Genomic DNA, 23025 nt, shown 5'->3' on the forward strand with positions numbered 1-23025 from the left:
TCAAAAGCAAAACGTCAATCAAACCGTATAAACATGCGACGGATGCGTAAAATTAACTAAACTCGAAATAAAATAAATTCAACTAATACCAAGCGGCGTCCGGTGAGATCGACTTTTTACTGTTACAACTGTTACACTCCATGTTGTAATCCCAAAATCATTTAATTCTCAATAACTAAGATTAGATTACTAAATTGCTATAGTCTATCGTCCATCTTGTAAGATGCGTCACAAATAATGTAAATACATGCAAAAGCATTAGGCGCGTGGTTTTAACTGAAGTGGACGTGAAGTGAGGCCGCTAGGGGTCGAAGGGTCGGGGGATGTGCGATGGCGAGCGGGTAGACGTGGGCGACGGCAAGGCGGCGGGCTCGGTGTGAGGCGTGTGTGGTGGTGCAGGTGTGCCGGGAGTTCCAGCGCGGCGCGTGCAAGCGCGCCGAGTCCGAGTGTCGCTTCGCGCACCCGCCGCCGCCCGTGGCTGCGCACGAGGACGGCTGTGTCACGGTGTGCATGGACGCCGTCAAGGGCCGCTGCGTCCGCGACCCCTGCCGCTATTTCCACCCTCCCCTGCACCTGCAGGCGCACCTTAAGGCGCAGGCGCGCGGCGCGGTACGCCACCTGGCTGCACGCTCTCGCCTCGCTCTCGCTTCTCTTCTTCTGCTTCGTCTCGCCCGCCGTGACGCCGCTTATGTTCGCAGAGCTTGTTCTGTTCCGTTCGGTTCGCCCGCGGCCTACACTTGCGCCACGCTTCCGTCGCACTCACGCTTTACTTTTAATTTTTTTCTCTTTCGCATAATATCACCTTACGCCGAGCTTTAGGTGTATTCTGTGCATCTATTACATCGTTATTGTTTCTGTCCCGTCCTGCGACGCTTCGCTTCACGTAGACGGCCGCCGCAGCGCAGCAGCCGGCGGCGAGCGCGACCTCGGAGCCCGGCAAGAAGCGGCCGGCACCCGCCGATCACGAGCCGCCACCGGTACAACCGCCAGCTTTGCACGCTTTCCTCCGCTCCCGTCCCGCCCGCACGCTCCCTTCGCGCACCTCTCCTGCCCGCCCGCGAAGCCGCGGCGCGCGCCCTTTGGCCGCCCCCGCCGCTGGGCGCGCGCCACGCTCGCCTCGCGTTCTTCGACCTCAAGCCCGAAATCTTCCGTTCAACCGTTTGTTTCTCGTTTCAGATGGACATGAAAAGCGTTGGATCCTTCTATTACGATAACTTTGTAAGTATCGTCAAAACCACGCGGTAGCTCAAGTCAGTCAGCTGGAAATAACCGACTCATGGATTAACTCTCGTTTGCAGGCATTCCCTGGCGTGGTGCCGTACAAGCGACCCGCCGCGGATAAGGCCGGCGTACCGGTCTACCAGCCGGCGACCACGTACCAGCAACTGATGCAACTGCAGCAACCGTTCGTGCCCGTGTCATGTGAGTACCCCGCGCCGCCATCGTCCGCCCCGGTGAGCGCGGCGAGCGTGGCGCCGACGCCCTCGCCGCAAGTGGCGCCCGCGCCCGCTCCCGCGCCCGCTCTCCCCGCGCCGCAGCCCGCTAGTCCGCCCGCGCAGCCCGAGCCCGCCGCGCCCGACCCCGCCGCAGTCGCCAAAGAAGTAGCTCAAAAGAACTACGCCGCCGCACTGGCTCTCGCGGCGCAGCACTCGGCCATGGCGCACGCCGCGGCAGCGTACAGCCAACAGATCAAAGCGCGTGCCAGCGTGCCGGGCCTGATGCGGCCCCTGATGGTGCGGCCGGGATGGCCGGGCATGCCGATGCCGGGCTACTACCAGCCGCCGTACATGTACGCGGTGCCCCCACCGGCGCCGCCCACTGCCGCCGCCGCCGCGGCCGCCGCAGCCGCCGCAGTGAACCCCTACAAAAAGATGAAGACGACATAAGCGGCGCGGGCTCGCCGCGCGCGGGGCGGGGGGCGGGGCGCGGGGTCTCCCCGTAGAGACTCATATGTGTGCGAGTGTCTCGCCCCGGTCTGTCGGGGCGGTTAGCGCTAGGCGTTTTGTCACGTTTGTATTGTATCACTGTAAGGACGACGCGGGCGTATTCTACCTCGCGGATGTCTCGGTAGTTTTACGCTATATCTATTCGATTATGTATTTATCTACTCACTTACCGTTATTATCTTATGCGTGTATATTTCTCGTACCTACGATCCCGGTAATAATAACGCTTGAATTGCATGACTGTACGTTTTTTATTACCTCTTGTCGATCGTCGTTAATCGTGAGTATCGTCGTACTGAGAGTTGAGCGCTTGGTCCGTCGATGCCGTCTCCCGCTACGTACACGCTTGTTCTCGAAGACGCTCCGCACGGGTGCGCTTGGCCATTGTGTCGATCCAGTACCTAGTGGTTCCAGGCTTGCAGCAGCAGGCCCGCACCTAACACCGCCGCCTTCTAATTTTCGCATGGAATAGAATCCACCACCCCTATACGTTTGGCTCATCAGGTATTTTTTCTCATTATACTAGTGGCTCCTCGTGTGTGCTATGCGTGAACTTTTCATCGGTAGTGCTGCGGGTGTCGACACGAGTCGCTCCCGGGTTTACTTTCGGTCGCACTATCTTTTTATTTATTTTAACGCTTTCTGTTACATGCCTTCCGAATGACCGCTTCGGCTGTCGTCCGCATTGCAAATCTTTTGTCGCTTTTTGTATCGGGATGGAAAGGCTGTGCGCCGCCAAACGCGCCCTATGTGGTGTACACGGACGAGCGCGGACAGGTAACGTGTGCCGCGTGCCGCTAGCCCCGCCCACGCGCACTGTGCACGCGCACCGCTCCCGGCCGCTTGCCTCTAACTCCGCAGACCGCCTCCTCACTCCGCCCGACGCTTACTAACGCTATATGGATTGTGTTCAACGCGATACCTCCTTTCACCGATTCTAAACCACTGCTCTCCTGGCCCCGGCCTCCAGAGCGCTCGTTCTAATCGGCTAGCTTTTGATGCGAGACAAAAAACGCGTACAGCGTCGAATCAATCGCCTGCAATTCACGCTGATACCTACCGCTGTTTGTTTACCTCTGACGATACGACTGAATGTAACCTAATAGAAAATTTCATGCATCATCATTTTCCTCTATTTGATGTAAAATATTCTGTCCGGTATAAATTACGCGTGCTTTACTTTTTGCATTTTAACGAATATTGTTTTATAAGGAATTGGTTTGACGCTTCTTTTAGAATTAGAAAAGATAAGTTGACTTCGAGCTATTTACAAGATTTAAATATTTTAAAAGCTTTTAACCTGCATATCTATGTATTGAATTCTTCGCAGGCTTCAGGTGCGCTCGGTGACTACGCCTTTTTTGCTAACCTGCAAACTTACCTTTGTTGTGAATTCACCTCTTCCGAATCGTCCCGTCCGCATATGATAATTGTCACATGAGAAAAAGTTAAACGTGTCATGAAATCATTTTTGTTATTTTCGATTATAGTCACGTACTAAAATACTTACGCTTCACTTGTATGCATCATAACCGAATTTTGTTTTGAGATAAAAAAAAGAATTGCTTTTACGCTTTCGTAGAAATAGAAAGAATTATTTTTCGCATTAAAACTTACGAATTGTGAGTCTTTTAAAATTACTTGACTATTTTAAAGGTCCTTAACTCGGTGACGAAAGCTTTTTGCGATTCTACCAAATACGGCATTAACTAAAGTAACGATATTCTTGATCTTCATGTCATGCAAATTGTTAAGAAGTATGTTTTTATTTATTGACGCTATGTAATACAAATGAGTCATAAGTGGTCACTTGCCAAGGCCGGCCCTTTAACTCTGTGTAACTCTGGCTGCGACGGAGCAATAAACCAGACGCCCGAGCTTGTCGGGCGTTCAAACTGTGTCATTCCATCGACCATCAAATTCATTGTGCTGTAACTGTATCAATTATATGTTTAAATCGAACAGTTGATGCTACAACTTACACGTGGACTGTTAGTTTTATATAGCGAGACATACTTGCTTTCAAAATGTGGAAGAAGTCACTCTACAGTATTGCCTTGCTTACACCTGGTAAGATAAAATCAGCTTACTATGATATCCTCAATATAAGTGATTTCCTATGATCTCCGAGCCTATACTGAAACACCGCTTCCATATTGCATGGCCCGACTCCACGGCAATGTTCCCTTCACTTTTACTAATAAACACCGAGAGCGTCGTTTCAGTAAAGGTCCACGATGATTGAATTGAATTAACGAAGCCGATATTTATGTCCTGTTAAAAAGTTGACTTAATACATAGAAAGCTTGCAATATTATAAACTTCTCATTTGGAAAAGCCTAATAAATAGTTTGCACCTTACTTTATTCATGTTGTGGTGAACTTTTTAACAGATGTTACCGTAATTCACCTTCCGCTTGTGTCAACTATCAACCGCAACAAAGGGGGTCTCTCGATTTTCATTTGTTTGAAAATTAAAAAGTAACGCCTAATCACTTTTTAACATGCGTATTTGGTAGTTGAAACGGTGGTGAAATAAGAAAATTCCAAGTGTTGGTCTTTGTAACGGAACCAACTTAATTGGTACTCGAAAGACGTTACAATGTGCTTTTGTATTCGGACCAATTATTCACTTCGAGTTTTCTTTGCGGCAACGCTTAAGTGCTTCGCTAGGCGGCTTCCGTTCCCGCTTACGACTCGTCGAGGCCTCTCTGATGCTTATTTGAAAGTACTCACTGTAGTCGTAATTAATATACTTGGTTTTTCTTTTGTTTGTCGTACAGTAACCGCACTCTAATGGTCATTATGTTGCAGTTTGTACTACCACTAACATGTCACGTCCAGAACTGTCATGTAAGCTAAAGGTATAAATTTAATTTGTCTTTTTACATTATAACCATGCCTACCTACCGACATACCTACAGCATGACTCGCCCTCCTGGGACTGACTGCCCGTGCGAGGAGCCGCGCCGGCGCCGGCGCACGGCTCGCCCGGGCCGACGCACTTGCAACTCTCTCCCCACACAGCCTCTTAGCTTTATATAGCAACAGTTGGTATTTATGGGTACACTTTGGACGCTACAGAACCTATAGACCGCCCTCGCCCTGGTAAAAGTTGTCTAGCATCATGCTTTAGCTTTTTTGTAAAATATAGTCACGCTTCAATAAGATTGGCTGCGCAATAATGATTATATTTCAAGCGTTCTGCATGCCATTTAGATATTATATATTCATACCTACTATGTGCATAGTGCAGCGTTCCTTAACACCTTCTGCCCGGTTGCGGAACTCGTTCTCGATACGATACCAAGACTAGACCAAGCTCGCAAACTCTGAACAAAGCCGTGTAAGACAAAGTTATGTTAGAGCACACAAGTTGCAATATAAAAGTGACAAGGCCGGCCGAGGCGCTCGCGCCAATCAAAGAATGCTTGGAAGCTACAATCATATTGTGCAACGAATCTTGTAAAGTTCTTGTAATATTAAAGCAGCGACAAGATTTGATTTCGTGCAGTTTCGCCTTCCGTGTTCCTATTTTGTTTCCTACCAGTCTGTAGCAATGGAGAAAGTACACACGCATTTGTTAATCGTTGGTCCTAACATTGACATATTACAAATATGTAACATTTTAATGCCGAATATTCAATTCCGTGCGGTTCATTCTATGGAACTCCATGCTCTTTGATATTACAAAAACTAAGTCAGCGTATTTTTCAGAAGGCTGTGCAATGGAAGATATTGTTCAGTGTCAGACGTATGAATGTCCATAAAGTGATGATATAGACTTAGTCATAACACAAATAACAATCGTTCATAAACCGTCAGAATCCAACACCAACTCTCTAATGACAATTTAAAAGTTATTCAAAATTCACATGGGACTCGACTGTTTATGAAGTAGTTAGATTATGTTAACAGTCATGCAGGGGATCCATAATAATAGCCAAAGGGAAAATAACGCTTTATTTATCTTTGGAATCCATAGCGAAATAAATTCACTAAACCTAAGATATCACATGGTTATAATGGGTAATAATGTAATTATAACTTGTTTTCATATTATTAACGAAATGAGGCATTAAAGAACATCCGTTACCATCTTAATGCAGAGTGGTCTGTGATATAAATTCAATTTAAATATACTTTTATACAAATAAATATGGCAAGAAAGGCACAAATGTTATGGCACCAACTGTATGACTGTTTAAAGTAAAAATATAACCATTTCTGTATACTGATATTTTTATTATATATTTCAGTTACTGGACACCCTCCCGGTGTGCCAAGATTTTAATCGACAAGGATGTACCAGACCCACCTGCAGATTTGTTCATATTCGTGAAGGTATGTGTTAAGTCATTTAAGATGAAATTTGTAATTCTTTACTGTCCAAATTCTAATTGTAATTAAAGGAAATAACCCAATCAGCATGTCAATACCCTTCTAAAAAACATTTAAAAAAAACATTTTAACATGTGTAACTATTACTTACTCTACTAGGTACTAGCATCAATCCCTCTATTCCCTTAGTCTTGCATGTTTACACTTTAATAACTTTTTATTAAGTAGATACAATTTCAGTTAGTGGATCTAAATCCTGTAGTAGTTAGAACTAGTTATGTTTTACTTTATATTCGTTACTGTACAAGTTTTTAATGTCCAATTATTGTATAATAATTAGATACTTAACTGTAGATAGCATAAATATTTTCTATTCTGAGGTAATAGATAATGTGCAATGTTTCTATAATGTATGTATTACGTGGTATGAGAGTGTGCTGCGACATAAGAATGAGTTTGAGCGGTGTGCGGCGTGTTGCAGGGTGCGGGCTGCAGGTGGTGGGGTGCCGCGTGGTGGTGTGCCGCGACGCCGCCGCAGGCACGTGCCGCCGCGCCGCCTGCCGCTACTACCACATCCCCGTTCAACTGCCGCCAGCCCTGCGGCCCCCCTAACCTCATCTCTAGCCCCACCTCGCTGATCCCTACCACGCACCCACACCCTACATCCAATACCCCCCACATACACCATCCGCATTAAGCATCGTCCATTCCTCGTCGCGGCTCCCCGATCCTCTCTCCAGTCCCGGTCCACGGGCCGCATCGTCCATGTCGATCGCGCCTCTGACACAGTCCGGCTGCTCATTGAGCGCCGCGACTAGCGCAGCCGGCGGGGGCGGGGCGCGCCCGCTCTGTGCGCCGCGCCGCGCCTCCGCCGTGCTCCCCGCGCCCGGTCGGCTTCGGGAAACAGTGTGTACATATGTAGCGGGATATGGTTCTCAGGCACGGTCATGCGATTGTGATATGAATAGGTTTCGAGACCCCGGAGCCGTTTAAATAATTTTATGAAGATCGTCAAATAGTAGTTAGTGAGGTTTCAAATGTTTTATTACTATTGTATATTATTTTTTTAAAGATATGATATGAGTTCCTGTAAAAGTCGGTGCGAGCGCTTCTCGGCGCCGCAACCTTATTGTATATAAGCGCGACGTACTCTGTGGGTGGTGCCCCCCGCACTCGTCACCGGTGGCATCACCCCACTCCTAAAGTGAGCATTTTTCGTGAGAATTATCTTAATTTTAATATACGTTATTATAATTTTGTTTTTATAGATGACAAGTTTTACACTAGTTTAGATTAAGTGGAACAGTAATGAATCACCAATAGAGTAGCCGCTTTCTCCTTTGGCACAGACCGCGACGCCGGAGCGCGGCGCTCGCCTCGCGCCGGCTCGCGTTGCGTAGAATCGCTCGCGTTTCGGTTATGTGCGTTGCGGTTGTAACACAACACGTGATATGAACGTCGGTATAATATCTATGTAAGAATGAATTATTTGAAAGGAGGTAAAGCGCGAGAGATTGTATCGGAAGGCGGCGTAGGTCGAGTGGTTACGGGCGTGCGTACCGGCGCCGGCGCCGTGACGCGTTGCGTCGTTCAGTTTTCTCACGTTAGCGTAGATCACGACACTCGTAGAGTGGTAGTGGCCAACATTCGGCATACGGTGAACGTTATCGGACAATATGAAACGATGAAAGCATACTTCCAAGCTATTTATCTACTTAAATAGGATAGAAACAACGTCGGCTTTTATTCCAGATAGATTTTGCTAGATACTCATTCTTTTCTGATCGATCCCAGTCTATCGAAGCACAAACTAATGACCGAGTAACGAGTCCGACATACCTATAGATCAGTTGAGAGCGTATTAAGAATAGCTGCGTGTATTGTTTCCGAGGAGAACAGTATTAAGATTAGGTGGACGCGTGCAGAGGCGACAGCGCGTATGCGGCGAGCGGCGAGCGAGAGAGGCGGCCCCGCGCCGGCGCTGGGCGCTAGGCGCGGCCGCGGCGGCCACGGGGCATGGAAGCCGATGCCTAATAATATTCCTAGTCCATATCCTTTTGTTGATCAGTCATGCGATTAATGTTAGAATAAAATATTAATAATTTGATTTATTCCTCCCATTTAGTGGATATTTTGATAATGATATATTAATAATGAGAATATTTAAGATACATAATACATATTTGATTCTAAATCCTGATAAAGTGACACTACGTTAGTAATTTAGTCGGAGGGATACTTGTGCCGTGATTATATTTTTAGGTATATATTATAAAGTAATTCCTAGCGTCGGAATTAAAGAAGTGATTAATGTGTAAGCGCGTTATATTTATTGTCGTATCGTGTAAGTGGAATGCCATATCGATAAAAGAAGAATAGCGGAGGCGGAGTGAAACTCGGAGGTAGAAGGAGGGTGGGTCGTGTAGTTGTGAGCTCGTGAGCTCGTGAGGCGCAGGAGCGGCCCGCGCCGCGCGGGGCCCGGGACGGTTCGCTTTTATCAATACGGCAGCGACTCATAAAACTATAAGTTGTCATTTTTATTTTTGTTGAAATTTATCGTTTACTCGATTATTTGTTGACTTTTAATTTTTTAAACAAAATTTTATGATCTGACGCATTTATTGTAAGACAATCGATTACTTTTATAATTAATTAGTGTGATAATTATAATGATGGCATTGACTGCCGCTGTGAAAGAATGAAACATCGAAAGTATCCTTCCTGTTTAGAAGGGACTCTTCAGACCCAAGGTTTCTAGTGGATTTATATTTTTCTTTTGTTGTATTTTTAATGTTGCGTGTGTCTTACACATAGTATATTTCATTTTTGTGATATTTTTAACTATAAAGTACTGTTATTATAAACCCATGTGGAATAATGATGACCTAATTAAATAATCAAGAATTTATTTGTAAATCACAAAAAAAAATGTAAAACTGTAAATATATAAACAAAAAAATGAACAGCAACACAATATTGGTAATGTAATGTAATGTAATGAATGACGTCTGTCATCGCGTACACTGTAAGTTGTTTGCGTTCTCGTACCGTAATGTAACGTAACGTAAGTAATGTATCGTCGTATTGTTGTTGTAGTAGGTGCAGTCTACTGAAGGTGAACCGGTCCAGTGAACAAACTATTGATTATATTGTGAACCTTTTTTTATTCACGAGCAATCACAGAAAGTACATGACATTGTAATATTATTTATGAAATTACTATGTGATGTGATCTTCGGATCAATTTTGAGTACAGTATAGATAATAAACAACTGAATATGTGATTTGTTTATTTTATTTCAAAACCAAGTAGTAAAGGACACCTTACATTGATTTTGCGAGACATGTTATAGTAATATTAAGTAAATAGAACCACTTGTATGGTCTACAAATTAATTAAAATTATGTGTACCTACTTATATTGCATAATACATTTAAACATTACTTAACAATAAATATTTAAAACAAGCAATTTACCGTATTTAATATTTTCCTTTATTAGTAAGTTGATGTAAGATCATATTGTTCGCCTGGCTAATAAAAGTGATATTCACCCAAAAAAAAACTACTGAAAGAAATCGATGATCAACTGTGGATTGACTTAAAACTTATCATCAACTGGATTCACATATTATTAACATGGTTTTTTCTACAAAAATCTTTAATAAGTAAATACCGATTCACTAGAAGATGAACGCGTATACAAAATGATAAATTTGAAATTACACAAAATAATTATTAAAGTAACTTAATGAATTCTATTCCGTTTCTCAGTTGATTATAAGACGTTCTGGCAAGAAAATTCCGTTCCCTCTTCTAGAGAGTGGCGGTTTAATTGGAATACAAAGCCCTTGACCCAGTTTCTTATTAGAAACCCGTGCTCAAATGTGTTTTATTTAAGTCCCTAACGGCTCGGCAATCTAGAGATCACGAATTACTTCGTGCCACAGTCAATACTTTGGATATTTGAAAGAAATTAAAAATATTCTTTTAGGTCCTGGAATTTTAAAAATCTACTAATAATGCGCATTTACGTAATCTGAGCTGATTTTAAGCAACCTGCCTTCCATCGACGTCTCAGCAGACGGTAGAGCAGAATTTATTACGTAAGTATTCTGGTTTGATAAGTACTTACTAATGATTATGGATATAAAATTCGATTGACATTTATGGAAACACTACATGGTTGTTATATTAAAAAAAACAAGTAAATATAAGAAAGAGCCAAATAGGAAAGTGATTATTACCTGTACATACATATTACAAGTATTTTACTACTAGCTAAATTCAATTGTCGTTTCTACTTACCAGATTTTAACTTTTAAAACAATAGGAACTGACCTTTAGGGGCTTCACACCTGAAAAGAAACAAATAATCCAATCACTGTTTCTTTTAAAACTTTACGAAATTCAGTCTAGGCATGTTGTCTTGAAACGTTTTTGTGTAACGCCTAATTTGGCCAAATTATTTTTAACAACCTCAAGTCATAAAGTTAAAGAGGATATCCCCATTTAGCACAGACTTTTTAGTATACATATGTAATTTAGGAATAGAGTATAGGATAGTTGCATAGAATGAACCTTGGAACAACCTTCTACACCTAACAATCCATCTGATGGATGTTTTTAGAAGGTACCTTCAGAACAGCTGCATTAATCTCGCTAAAATTTGGCATATGTGTAGAACATAGCTTGGAAGAACACATATCTTAATAATTAAGTTTTTTTAATTCTGCGCGAACGGAGGCGTAGGCGATAGATAGTCGCATAATAAATACAACAAAAAACTATATGATTCAAATTTTAGTGTTGGTATTTCCTAATGCATATGTAATGTCATTTGTAAGTCGTAAAATATAAAATATTAAAAAATTGTGAAATCACATTTAAAGTTTTTTATTTTCAAAAAACTTACTTCTATGTATTCTAATTCGAAAATGCATAAAATAAAATACTTTTGCCTTTTTGTGACTGTTCTGAGTTTGACATCTAGCAAACTAAATATGTCAATGTCATGTCAAATCAACAATGGCGAGTGGGTAACAAGTTAATATTCAGTGCTATAATTTTCCCTTTTGCTAAAAATCAGTTTTTCTGGTTATAACTTTTTTATTAACATGTGTAAGTGTTCATACAAAGTACTATATTATGTAAGAAAATAATTTGTTTTCTAAGAATTGTACATTTATCACGTACAATATCTTTTTTTCATCGGCAGCTATTAACTTGTAAGTTATCAACACTTTATCAATGTAATTAACAAATAGTTTCCAATTTGTTATTGACTTTTTTTAGTAATTTTTTCTACGATCTACAATGTTCGCCAGTTTGAAAAGTAAAATAAAGGAGGAAACTGGCAGTGATATAAGTAAATTAACAAGCAGTTGGCGTACTGGTGCATTTTTAGGACGGATTACCCTTCGAGATGATTCGGTAAGTTCAGATCTCATTCATATGTTAAGTGTTAATACAATAACAATATGTATTTTAAGTGCTGTGAGTAAAAAAGTTATTGCAAAAATTTATCTATAAACAGCATCAAGCAAGGTATAAACATTGGTATTCATAAAGTAATTTTAGTATATTTGCAGTTATTTAAAACAAAGGTGTTATTTAATGGCCAAATATTAGCATTGCGGGTAGGCAATGAGTTAACCTTTATTAAACTTTTTCATTTAACCAAGTAATTGATGTTATACATTGTTTTGATTTTCAGTCTACAACAAGTCCAAGTAGTTCAGGCGGCCATGGAGATACCAATTCTGATGTAAGTGCCTTTTTGAATTCGAACAATTCACCAACCTTGCATAATACAACACAGTCTGCCACCTATATTCAAGAGAGTTCCTATATAATTTTTCAATAAATTTGTGAATTAATTCAGTTTTTGACCATGCAGTGTTTGGTTACGATCTGTATGAAGTCTCTCACCTGGTGTGCTTACCATTTGTTTTAAGAGTACCTTCAAAACTATTATACATAATTGCAGTGCAACAATGGTTATCCAGTGTCCCTTGTAATCTGTCATGCTATTTTCATGTTTCATAAATTGATAGATTCATAACTATAATTATTTTCTATAGTTTTTAGTTATTGTTATGTACATAAATTTGTTTGCACATAATTATTTCCCAATGTACAGTTATTATTTTTCTAGTTAGTTTTATAACAGTACTGTTTTGTTAAATTCTTTGGACTATAGGGGGTCTTCCGTTATATTCTATTATCCAACAAATTCCACAGTTCGACACAGCCCTGCAGACATTTGGACTGTTAAAATAAATTACTCTGGAATTTCTGTAATGTACTTCTGACCTAAAAGATTATATTTATCTATTTAACATTGCCACATCCTTTAATGTGGAAACAAAATCTGGATTCATCCTGAGTATTGCAGATAATAATATCCTATTGTTGTACTCAGTGTGGTTTATTTATCATACTAATATTGTAAATGCTTAAATGGATGGATGTTTGTTTGAAGAAGTTTGGCACAGATGTAGAAGATAGTCTGGAAGAACACATAGGCTATTTACTAAGTTTTTTTCAGTACCTCACATAAGAGTCCCGGGCGAGAGCCAGTACAATGTATTACTTTAGAATAAATAACGCTCAAATGAAGCGTGAATAGTTACAAGAATTTAGACAATGACCTCGTTTTTTTTTAGCATATTGTGTTTCAACAGAATTTTTGAACAAGTGAATAAATCATTATTTGAAAGAGTTTACATTGTTATAACTAAGCAGTATTTTACAGTTACCCCTGCCACATTTAAGAGTAAAGATAAGAAAAGAGTTTTAAATAAAATTCCGTGAATTTGTTTAAACATGCTGAACTTATTTATACAGTAATTTTTGGTATTTGTAGAAAGATACCAAAGACCTCTTTTTGGTGATTAGTTTAAAAAAGGTTCAATAGATTTTGAGTATTGTATTCAATAAACACACAATCAAATCTCTGTTAGTAGTGCAACATATATTAATATTTTTTGTTTGTTGTAGTCAATATCACCTCAACTACAAACATACCTGTCGGAGCGCACAGGCTGTGAAATAGACAACTCTGGTCTGCAGCAGCAGTACACGGCTCAGCTCGAGGCCAAGCTGCGGGAGAGGGATGCCTATTGGGAGCAGAGGGTCGAAGAATTGCAGCAGTCATTGGCTGCTGTTCAGGGTAAAAGAATTTCCACTGTCAAACATGTACAAAAACATTTCTCAATTTTTTATATGTCGTCAGAATTTTATATCAGAAAAAGTATATAATAACTATTATTTTGTATAAATATAACAGGGGAAGAAGCGGCCGCCGCGCAGGCCGTTGCCCGCATCGCCCAATCGGAGGCGGCTCGTGCGAGCAGCGAGCGAGATGTCGCTCTCCGGCAGCTTAACGAGCTGAAGACACGCCTGGCAGCAGTCGAGACCGCACAAAACAGACTTGATACGCTTACGGTGAGATTCTATCAATCTATAACACTAAATATTCCATAGAGTTATCTAATCCAAATCTCTGAAGAAATCTCATGTCGTCTGATGAGCCTAATTTTTGACTTCTTTCCCTTTTAAGGATTGGAAGGAGAAGTAGATTTGACAGAGGAGGGGATGCATATGAATTTTAAATGTTCTCTTTCTGTGCGTCCCCTTCTCCGTCGTTTAGGTGTACTAGCACTTTTGTCAAACATAAAAAAAATCAAAAATTTCAATGGCTGGTATTGACAAGTTAGTTCCATGTGTGTAGGAGGAACTGGAGCAGTCTCGGCGGCAGTGGGCCCGCGAGCGCGCGGAGCTGACGGGCGCGCTGGGCGAGGCGGACGCACGCGCACGCGACCTCGCCGACCAGCTGGAGGTGCTGCGCGCCGCACTGCCGCCTGACAACCCTCACCATCATATGCACGATGATGGTAACTGAACATATATTACCCTGGCATGTTTTAATCACCTGTACAATAGGATACAATTTCATTTTAATAAGTATGCTATGTGTTCTTGCAGACTATGTTCTACAACTGTGTCAAACTTCATCAAAATTCGTTGAGCCGTTTTCTCAAACTCTGGAGATGCATTCAAACAAACATCCATCCATCCAAACATTCGTATTTATAATATTAGAAAGATGAAGAATTGGGGAACATGTTGTTGTTTAGTATTTAATTGTCTACAGACAAGCGCGAGTTGTTGGTGAGTGGGTGCGCGGAGTTTGACCGCGTGAGTCGCGAGCGCGCCGTACTCTCCCGTCAGCTGCAGGAAGCCAAGATGGCGCTCGCTGACGTCAAGACCTCCTGGAGCGGACAGATTGCATCACTGGAGACACAGGTCAGTTTACTGATTTCTATTTACTACTGTCGATTAGGTAGTAGGTTACGTAAGTCTGAAAAAGTGAAAATGAGTTTAATAGTTTTTGAGTTTATTTGAATAAACTACTATAACCGAGTGAATATTTCAACTTAGTGAGTTTGTCTTAATAGATAAAGAAAAAGTGCAAAAAAAAACTTTTTTTAAGCCCCCTGATGTTAATATGTACTGCAGATTAGTTAAACATTTGTGAATGAATGGAAACTGAGAATTATTTTTTATTTAACAGACTTTATGATGCGATGCATCCAGTCAGTAAATATTTTTAAACAAAATAATAATTGATTATAAATCCATCTTATATACAATTTATATTTAATAACATATAATAATAGATCGTTCATTTTAAATTGTGTAATATTATTGAAGTGTAATAACGCGTGCGATGTGAATTGAATTATAAAATAAATTAATTTCTTAATTATTATGAATCTTTTATGTTTAGTTTTTGTAATATTTATGTTTTTCACACATGTTCACGTATGTGTGATCAAAATGGTAAGACAAGTACAGTGCAGTATAAAAGTGCATGATTTCACTGTTTGCATGGAAATATTATTTTTTTGTTAACTGTCTACTCATACATCTAATTTCATACTAACAATTAACTATTAACTTCTATTGAATGTTTGTGTAAATTTGTTAATGTTCTTACTAAAGAAAGTTATGTTTCATCATTTTTCTTTACTACGGTAGGATTTATTCAGATTAGTTTGTAATGCGGTTATTTATTACGGAAAAAAGCGTTTGGTGCTTCCAAATAATTACCAGTTTAAAGCATAATATCGGAAATACAAGATTAAATGAGAAAACGCGGGAAAATTGTTTATTTTTCTACATTTTTGGTTACAATTATAAGACGAGTGATTGAGGCGAGGTTAGTAGTGCGAAATCGATGGTTGGTAAAGTCCTATCTAGTTTAGTGGAAGTGTATGAGATGATATTGTGACGTGAGTTGTGCCGCTAGGTGGCGCGCTTGTCGCGGCAAGCCGGGGAGGAGGGGGCGGAGAGACGCAGAGTTGAGACAGAGAAGAAAGAGATACAAGACAAACTTAACAAAATGGCCGCCGAACTCGACAAAACTAAACAGAGCTTGGCCAATAGTGAAGCTAAGGTAGTATTTTTATAGTTTATTTTAAATATAAGAACGTTTTACAGTTTTTAGGGAACATTTTGGCATAATCACTTTGAGATAAAATCGTAGTCATGGGTAACTCGACTAAAATTGATGATTATAGTTAATGACACGGTTCGCGAGTAAAAAGCAGATCAGTGAATCGGTTCGAAGCTCAGTTCAATTTGTACCTGCATAGTGTTATGATTTTCGTTCCCAATTCGTGGCTTGTAGGCTCACATAGTTATAGTAAATAGCGATGAGTCGTGAGCTGCTATTTTAGTTGTTGAGCCTCAGCTCAAGTCAGTCATTCAAGAACATTTGATGCGATTCAGAGCTGATTTACCCACGTCCATAGAATTGTTATCATTCAATTTGAGTCAACAACTCCTAAAAAAATTGTATACTGCGTTTTGTGATTTGAAGAGATTTTTACTATATTCGAAGATTGACTCTGATTTGACGGTTCGGGATTCGATCGGTAGCTATTAATCGCTTTAAAATGTTATAATATTAGTGTAAAGTATTCCTAGATTGACATTTGCGTACGATTAGGTGACGCGACTGAACGGGGAGGTGCATTCTCTGGCGATGGAGGTGAAGGGTCTGCGAGCCGCCGCCGACCGCTCGGACGTGAGTCCCAGCCTCTACAGCATTTAGACTACCTAGCTTAGTCCCATACACCTAGGTCTAGACTTTAGTGCCGCTGTAGCTTCGAAATGGCGTAGTTATTCGATATCATTTAATTTTATTATCGCTTATGAATCGTTATGTAGTTGTGTTTTTATTTTAAAGTTTATTATTAGTTTATTGTAAATAATGAATGCAATCAACACGGTTAAATAAACAATTTATAGTTTTTTTTATTTGTGACAGTAGTATTATATTATATCATCAAGATCAAAAGTTATTATTTTATTGAGTTAATGAGTTTTTAATAACATTAAAAAGAACGTGGCAGCTTATAGCTAAAAGGAATTTATATATTTTGCACAAATTTCGCTTGTATAGGTTAGATGAAATCTAAAAGACTAGCTCCGCCTTTTCTCACATATTTTAATGAAATCTTAAAGACAATATGCCGTCCATTTTATTAGCTTTTTTCTAAATATATAGTGGCATTGTAAACTAATTTGTGAATGTGAAAAGATTTACGAGACAAAGTAAAAGTGATTGATTCATCTAACAGTGGTACACTTGAACAAAGAATTTTAACTTTTATTCTCCATATAGAGGCTAAAAGCATTTCAAATTAAGACGTACTTGATAATATATTAACTATTTTTTGGATAATTGTTATGTCATTTACCTATAAATGGTATAATTTAAAGATGACACAACATAACTAAGGTTATGTATGTGATAGTAAAATAAAAATGTTTATATATCTTTAATTATAAATACATTTATCCATACAGAAACAATTAATGGAACAATGACACTATATGTTTACACAAAGATATACATTCCTTTCTTTTGTTTTATATAAAATTAGATGAGAAGTTGTACTTAATAATAAAAAGCTTTATTTACAAGGAAATGAGAAATATGTTTAATTATTACTGTAGAATACAAAATTATATTTAATTATTATGTAACTATATCAATTTGATTTGATATTTTAAATGGTCCTATTATTTTAAATCGTTTTAGTTTACGTTAATCGTTGCAAGTTATAGGTAAAATAATTGCATTAAAAAAACATTGCGATCGCTACTAAAAGTTGATTAATTATACTTATAATAAAAGTTAAACTAAAAGTTGATTATATATACATATATAATTTATCCAGAAAACCATTATTTTTTTTTTCAAAAAGCCAAAATTTTTTACTTTGTAGATATATATGAAAAATATACCAACTTTTTCTAGTGATCGCAAACTTTTTGATGTGTGTTGTTCTTTTAAAAAAAATCATAGAAATTATAGGTACTGTTCAATATTTTTGTCTTTTAATAAAGTTTTAAACTTATTTTCTTTTATATATTTTTTGCTGGATATATTTTTAAATATTTACAACAAAAAAATAGTTTTTAAAGGTTGTTTTGTTTTTGAGTGGTCGCACTGAAGCTTATGGCTTTGCACAGATTTTTATGCGTATAACGGAATTTCGCGAGACTTCGCCTTATCGCTATTTAATCTGTGGCGCAAAGATAACTTATCGTAACATGACATTGTTTTGTTTTTAATCTTTTCAAACTTCGATTCTGTGAAAGAATTTATAGTGTGATAACATAAATGAATTACTGTAAGGTAAATATGCGCAATAGTTTATATATATATTTTCCTTTTATTAAGATTGATTTGCTTTTAAAATGATTTTTGTATTTCAAATAACAATAAATTTTATTTTGTAAGATTTTTTTTTCATTTTTCCTTTCACCTTGCACATTGCCAGTACGTTCACTAATATAACAAAAAGAACTAATACGTCACATCAATTAATAAAAACTTGTGTGTATTCTAATTTTATTTCACAGTACAAAAGTTAGTGTATATTTAAAGCTTGTTTGCTTATTTCTTATTGATTGACTTTAAAGGCGGTGATGGAAGAAGCAATACGGGACATGGCCATATTTTTTATTATTTTTCTATGTTTGCTTTAAAGTTTTTTTTTAATGATATATGGTTGTTTTTTTTAATTGTTTTGTAATAAGTGTGTTGAATTTTGTATTGTCTAGACATATTTATTAAGCACCGCTTTATGCTGAAAGTAGGAACACTAAGGTTTACTTTACAGGAGAAGACAATGGAGTTGGAGCGGAGGTTGCAGGTGTTGACGAATGAAAATAAGAAGCTGATGGAGGAGCTGGAGGAGGAGAAGGAGAGAGTGAACGAGCTAAAGGATAGTGCAGAGGCGTCCAATCGGCGAGAAGATCAGCACAGGACTGAGGTCACACGCCTCCATTCCGTCGTCACTGAGATGCAGCAAGACTACGTCAATATGCAAAAGAAATATGACAAGTATTGTATTTTTTAATTATTATTTATATTAATCGACGATTTAGACTTGGCGTAATCTAAATGTAGTGAAAACATTTGTAGACACTTTTGATGTGACGTCATCACACTTAGATTTTTTAGACGATCCCACCTAATGTTAAGTGATGATCTGGATCTGGATATGCGTTAGCTTATTAAACGCCTATTCAATCTATACTTGAAGGCCCCCACGTCATACTTGGACGGAAAAGTTAACAACTTGTTTTAATCATTTCCAGTACAAGGAACGATGATTCATGTCATGTCATGACAAATGTCTGATGTGTATCAGATATTTTCATATCATACGATGTTTATAGAGAGAGGCGACAAAAGGACGAAGCATTGTTGCGTAACGCGACGATGTCTCAATCCGTGGAGATGAGTCAATGCGAGGTGCGGTATCTGGAGGACGAGCTGGCGGAGCAGCGCACCAAGATAGCAGAGCTGGAAGAAGTCATCGCGGACCATAAAGAGGTATATTTCAACCAATATACAAATACTAGCTGGTGGGATAGTTGCTAAAACTCGGCATCTGGAATTATTCCACCTAAAAAAGGCTATACGTGCTTCTTTTATAGAAACATCAAAATGTTATAATATTTTGTATATAACTTTGTATTTGGGAGCGTCGGTGGCTCAGTGGTCAAGCACTTGACTTGCAATCTGCAGGTCCTGGGTTCGAATCCCGCCATGTACTAATGTGTTTTTCGATTTCCGATTTACATATGTACATTTATCCGACGTTCTTACGGTGAAGGAAAACATCGTGATGCAACCTGCACATATCTGAGAAGAAATTCAAAGATATGTGTGAAGTCAACCAACCCGCATTTGGCCAGCGTGGTTGACTATGGCCTAATCATCCTACGTTAGGATAGGCTCCGAGCCCCTCGGTGGGGACGTATAGTGAGCTGATGATGATGATGATGATGATGATGAACTTTGTATTTTAATTTTAACAGAATCAGGCGACTTGCATGATAATAAAGCAGAACGAAGAGAAAAAAGAAGAAGAAATTGACGATTTAAAGAAAAGAATTATAAGCTTGATGACAAGTGAAAGCGAACTTAAGAAAAAAGTACACTATTTAGAAACTGAAATCATTGATAAAAATAAGGTACTACTTTTAAATTATTAACTTTATGTGTAACCCGAATAAACTTTGATTATATTAAAATTATTTCAGAAAATAAAAACATTAGAGAATCGGATATTAGACATGAAGAAGACTTTGCAGCGCGAACTGCAAAGCAGCAAATCTGACCTCACCTCCGCAGAGGAGCAGGACATTAGCAGGCGGCAAGTACACAGAAACATACAATCTCTCTAGTAGCAACAACTTCACTACAACTACAACAAAGATTCTGATTTTAGTAAATAATTACATTACATTAATCGATTGACCATAAAATTAATTGATTAATCATGTTATTAATTGGTTAATCATGAAATTAATTGATTAATCATATAATTAATTGATGAATGTTGTTATTGATTAATTAATTAGTCTTGACGTGTAATTAATTAATTAATGTTTGTGTGATGCAGTTACTTGAAGCACGTGGTGTTACGTTTCGTGACGGGACGTGAGCGCGAGGCGCGCCAGCTGACGCGTGCGCTGGCGGCGCTGCTGCGGCTGTCTGCGCACGAGGAGGCCTCGCTGCGCGCCGCGCTGCCTCCGCGCTCCTCCGGCCTGGCCGCCTGGCTGCCCGCCATGCCCGCCATGCCCGCCATCTCCTCGCTCTCCTCCCTCACCTCGCTCACCTCCAACACGTGACACCAGGTACAACACCAATACCACTCCTATTCTCCTCTTTTAATTGTACTGCGACAAGCTAGAAAATGAAATAAGTAAAATATCACGAGATAGGTACCGTACTACATGGATTTTGTCACACTTTATGACATTGACAGGGGGCGCTAGTGAGCTATCATAATTAAGTTTGACTTATGCCTACCAATTTAGATAACTTTGTTCTCGACGTCTAAGTCAAATCGATGTCCATAATATTGAAGTTCACCAAAATAAAATCTAATAATATCAATCGACAATTTAACTTACGGTGTAATACATTAAAGAATTTTCATTTCAGATATAAAGGTAGCAATGTGAAAAAATAGCAGCTTTGTTCACCTGTTCATAGTATCCTCGATTTTGTTTCGTCTCGGTAACAATTTATGTGACCGACGAGCGAAGACAAGTGGAGGTTACGGCTAAAGATACTTATTATTGTTAAGAACAGCATAGAACATACTATTGGGTGATTAAATAATTGAAATATACAATTTATGGAATTTCACGCGCATTTCTTAAAGGAATTTGTACTCGGCGCTTAAAGCACTAAAATGAATCGATGAAAAAAGTTACACGTTTCTTGTAAATGTTACTCTTTTCTATAGATTGAAATAAGCGCGGCCGCGTCTTCTAACATTTTCCTCTTTAATCCATACGTGTGATTATTATTTGTAACTAATACCTTATTGTGAAGTTTTAATCCTTTAACTGGTAGAAGCAATTTTGTTTTTCGGAAAAATAAAAACTCGTTTTTTTGGTTTATTGTGGGTACTTTAATAACTTTTATTAAAGAAAAAAACAATCATATTTAGTGAAGGAAAGAAAACATGGTAGCAATATCCTTGCCAACACCAGTATGAGCTCTGTTAAATTGTTCATGGATTTTCCTCTTGCAGTTGGTGAAATCATTTAAAACATGTTTTAAGGTATTGGTGCTACAAAGTAGAAAAATTCATAACATGTTGGTGGCACACATATTGCCACCATCAGTAAAAGGGTTATAACCAATGGGGCTAAACAAAGTGCATTCGCTTTGAAGCAATTGTATGGAACTGACGCATGATAAACAATCACGTGACATCGAAAGTTATGGTCCTATATACATTTTTGAAGTTCGTTATGGAATCATTTCGGAGCGAATGCACTTTGTCTAGCTCCGCTGATCTCTATAAATAGATAAGCGATTGCTTGGAAATGTGAGCTATTGCTTTGTTCTGATTTAAAAGCGCCTTTTGATGTATGACAATTAAATCTGTCTGTATATTATTAGTTCGCTTCCACGTCATCAACGTCGAAATGACGAAAATACAATAGGCGCAAAATACTTCTACTTACAGCCTGTCCATTTATAGAGGTCAGTTTTTAAGATCTGCAATCCCATGCATTCCTGCATCACACTGTTGATTACGTATAAAAAATTTACATTATATTATATCTTTTTCTCTTATAAAATCTTTCTGGTGCTCTTCCAAACATGTTTTGAGTTTTTTCTCACTATTATTAGTTTCGTTTACTGAATTATAATTAAATTAATTTAATTAACAATCTAGATTTAATCTAATCGAATGGCTGAAAAAAGTATTATTTTATATTACGCATAAGTTTTTTTTAAGTATTTAAGTACTTTTATAAGTGTTAGAACGACTTACACATATTTATTTTAATAAAGTTCTAAAGAAAAAAAACCTTAATTGATTTTTTATGTTTATTTCAAAGTTTTTATTATTTCTAGTTAATGCTGTAATAAATTTTTTACCACAAATGATGAATCTTGTAGTATTTTATTGTAGGTTGCTCTTAATATTTAAAATGAAATGTTTAGAAATGTTCGGTTGTAGGGCACAACGTAATATTAAAAATGTTAGATGTACATTTTTTAGGTTACGAATTATACGTTCGTTTATTAACTGTAAGTTTCCGAGACCAAAATCCCGGTTTACATATTGTTCTCACTGTTTTGTCCAAGATAATGACAGATGTCGATATGTTTACGCAGATTATGATCTTAGAAACCCACGGTAATGCGTCAAAAAGTAGCGAGAAATAGAGAAAATAGAATTAAATAAATGATACTGCCTCCATTACACATAAAATATTTATTATATTGGACGAAATGTTGCATGCGATTTTATGTGAATAAATGTTAACATATCGACAGAAAATAGCTTCCTAAAAACAAAGTATTTAATAAATTGTAGCATTTTGTACACAAACTTCTTTCGTTATTATTAGAATTCTTGTACATAATTTACCTTTCAAATTATAACAAAATGTTATTATTTTTTTTTAATCTAGTCTAGCTTGTTCAATATGTCTGAAGTTTAGTTTTGTACGTCTTTTTGTGTGATAAATATATAGGTTCAGACCTTTATTTTAAAATGTTTGGTTTATTTTTGTAGGTGTAATTTGTTAAAATATATAATTATGTTTGAAAATGTGTTTTTTAAATGATATACTGATTATGTTAAGTATTTTTCAATGATGTTATTTATTT

The 23025-nt window shown here is 38.4% G+C and overlaps 2 protein-coding genes across 18 annotated transcripts in view; both read left to right on the forward strand.

Annotated features, from left to right (window-relative positions):
• Positions 1-9571, forward strand: part of mbl (splicing regulator muscleblind) — a 105074-nt gene extending 95503 nt beyond the window's left edge. For 7 of the 13 annotated variants that reach the window (XM_013325676.1, XM_013325675.1, XM_013325677.1 and 4 more), the window contains 6 exons: positions 888-977; positions 1177-1218; positions 1299-1422; positions 2671-2723; positions 6206-6290; positions 6769-9571. In XM_013325676.1, coding sequence (XP_013181130.1) covers positions 888-977; positions 1177-1218; positions 1299-1422; positions 2671-2723; positions 6206-6290; positions 6769-6899 — 525 coding nt within the window. In that variant the 3' untranslated portion in view covers positions 6900-9571. The other 6 variants (XR_001228413.1, XR_001228414.1, XM_013325680.1 and 3 more) reach the window with 4 other exon arrangements.
• Positions 9572-11309: 1738 nt separating this feature from the next.
• Golgin97 (Golgin 97) lies at positions 11310-22928 on the forward strand. 5 transcript variants are annotated; one of them, XM_013325886.1, is made up of 16 exons: positions 11310-11408; positions 11583-11720; positions 12004-12054; positions 13290-13461; positions 13579-13736; positions 14023-14185; positions 14446-14597; positions 15604-15750; positions 16306-16383; positions 18491-18714; positions 18972-18979; positions 19040-19209; positions 19698-19853; positions 19923-20035; positions 20285-20519; positions 20830-22928. In XM_013325886.1, the coding sequence occupies exons 2-15, from the start codon at positions 11604-11606 to the stop codon at positions 20511-20513; spliced, it is 1938 nt and encodes a 645-aa protein (XP_013181340.1). In that variant the 5' UTR covers positions 11310-11408; positions 11583-11603; the 3' UTR covers positions 20514-20519; positions 20830-22928. The 5 variants fall into 5 exon arrangements, with proteins under 5 accessions (XP_013181340.1, XP_013181343.1, XP_013181342.1 ...); XM_013325887.1 differs by lacking the exon at positions 11310-11408 and adding an exon at positions 11416-11515; XM_013325889.1 differs by lacking the exon at positions 16306-16383.
• The last annotated feature ends 97 nt before the right edge of the window (positions 22929-23025 follow it).

Source organism: Papilio xuthus, unplaced genomic scaffold (assembly GCF_000836235.2).
Source record: "Papilio xuthus unplaced genomic scaffold, Pxut_1.1 DF824655.1, whole genome shotgun sequence".
Lineage (NCBI taxonomy): Eukaryota > Metazoa > Arthropoda > Insecta > Lepidoptera > Papilionidae > Papilio > Papilio xuthus.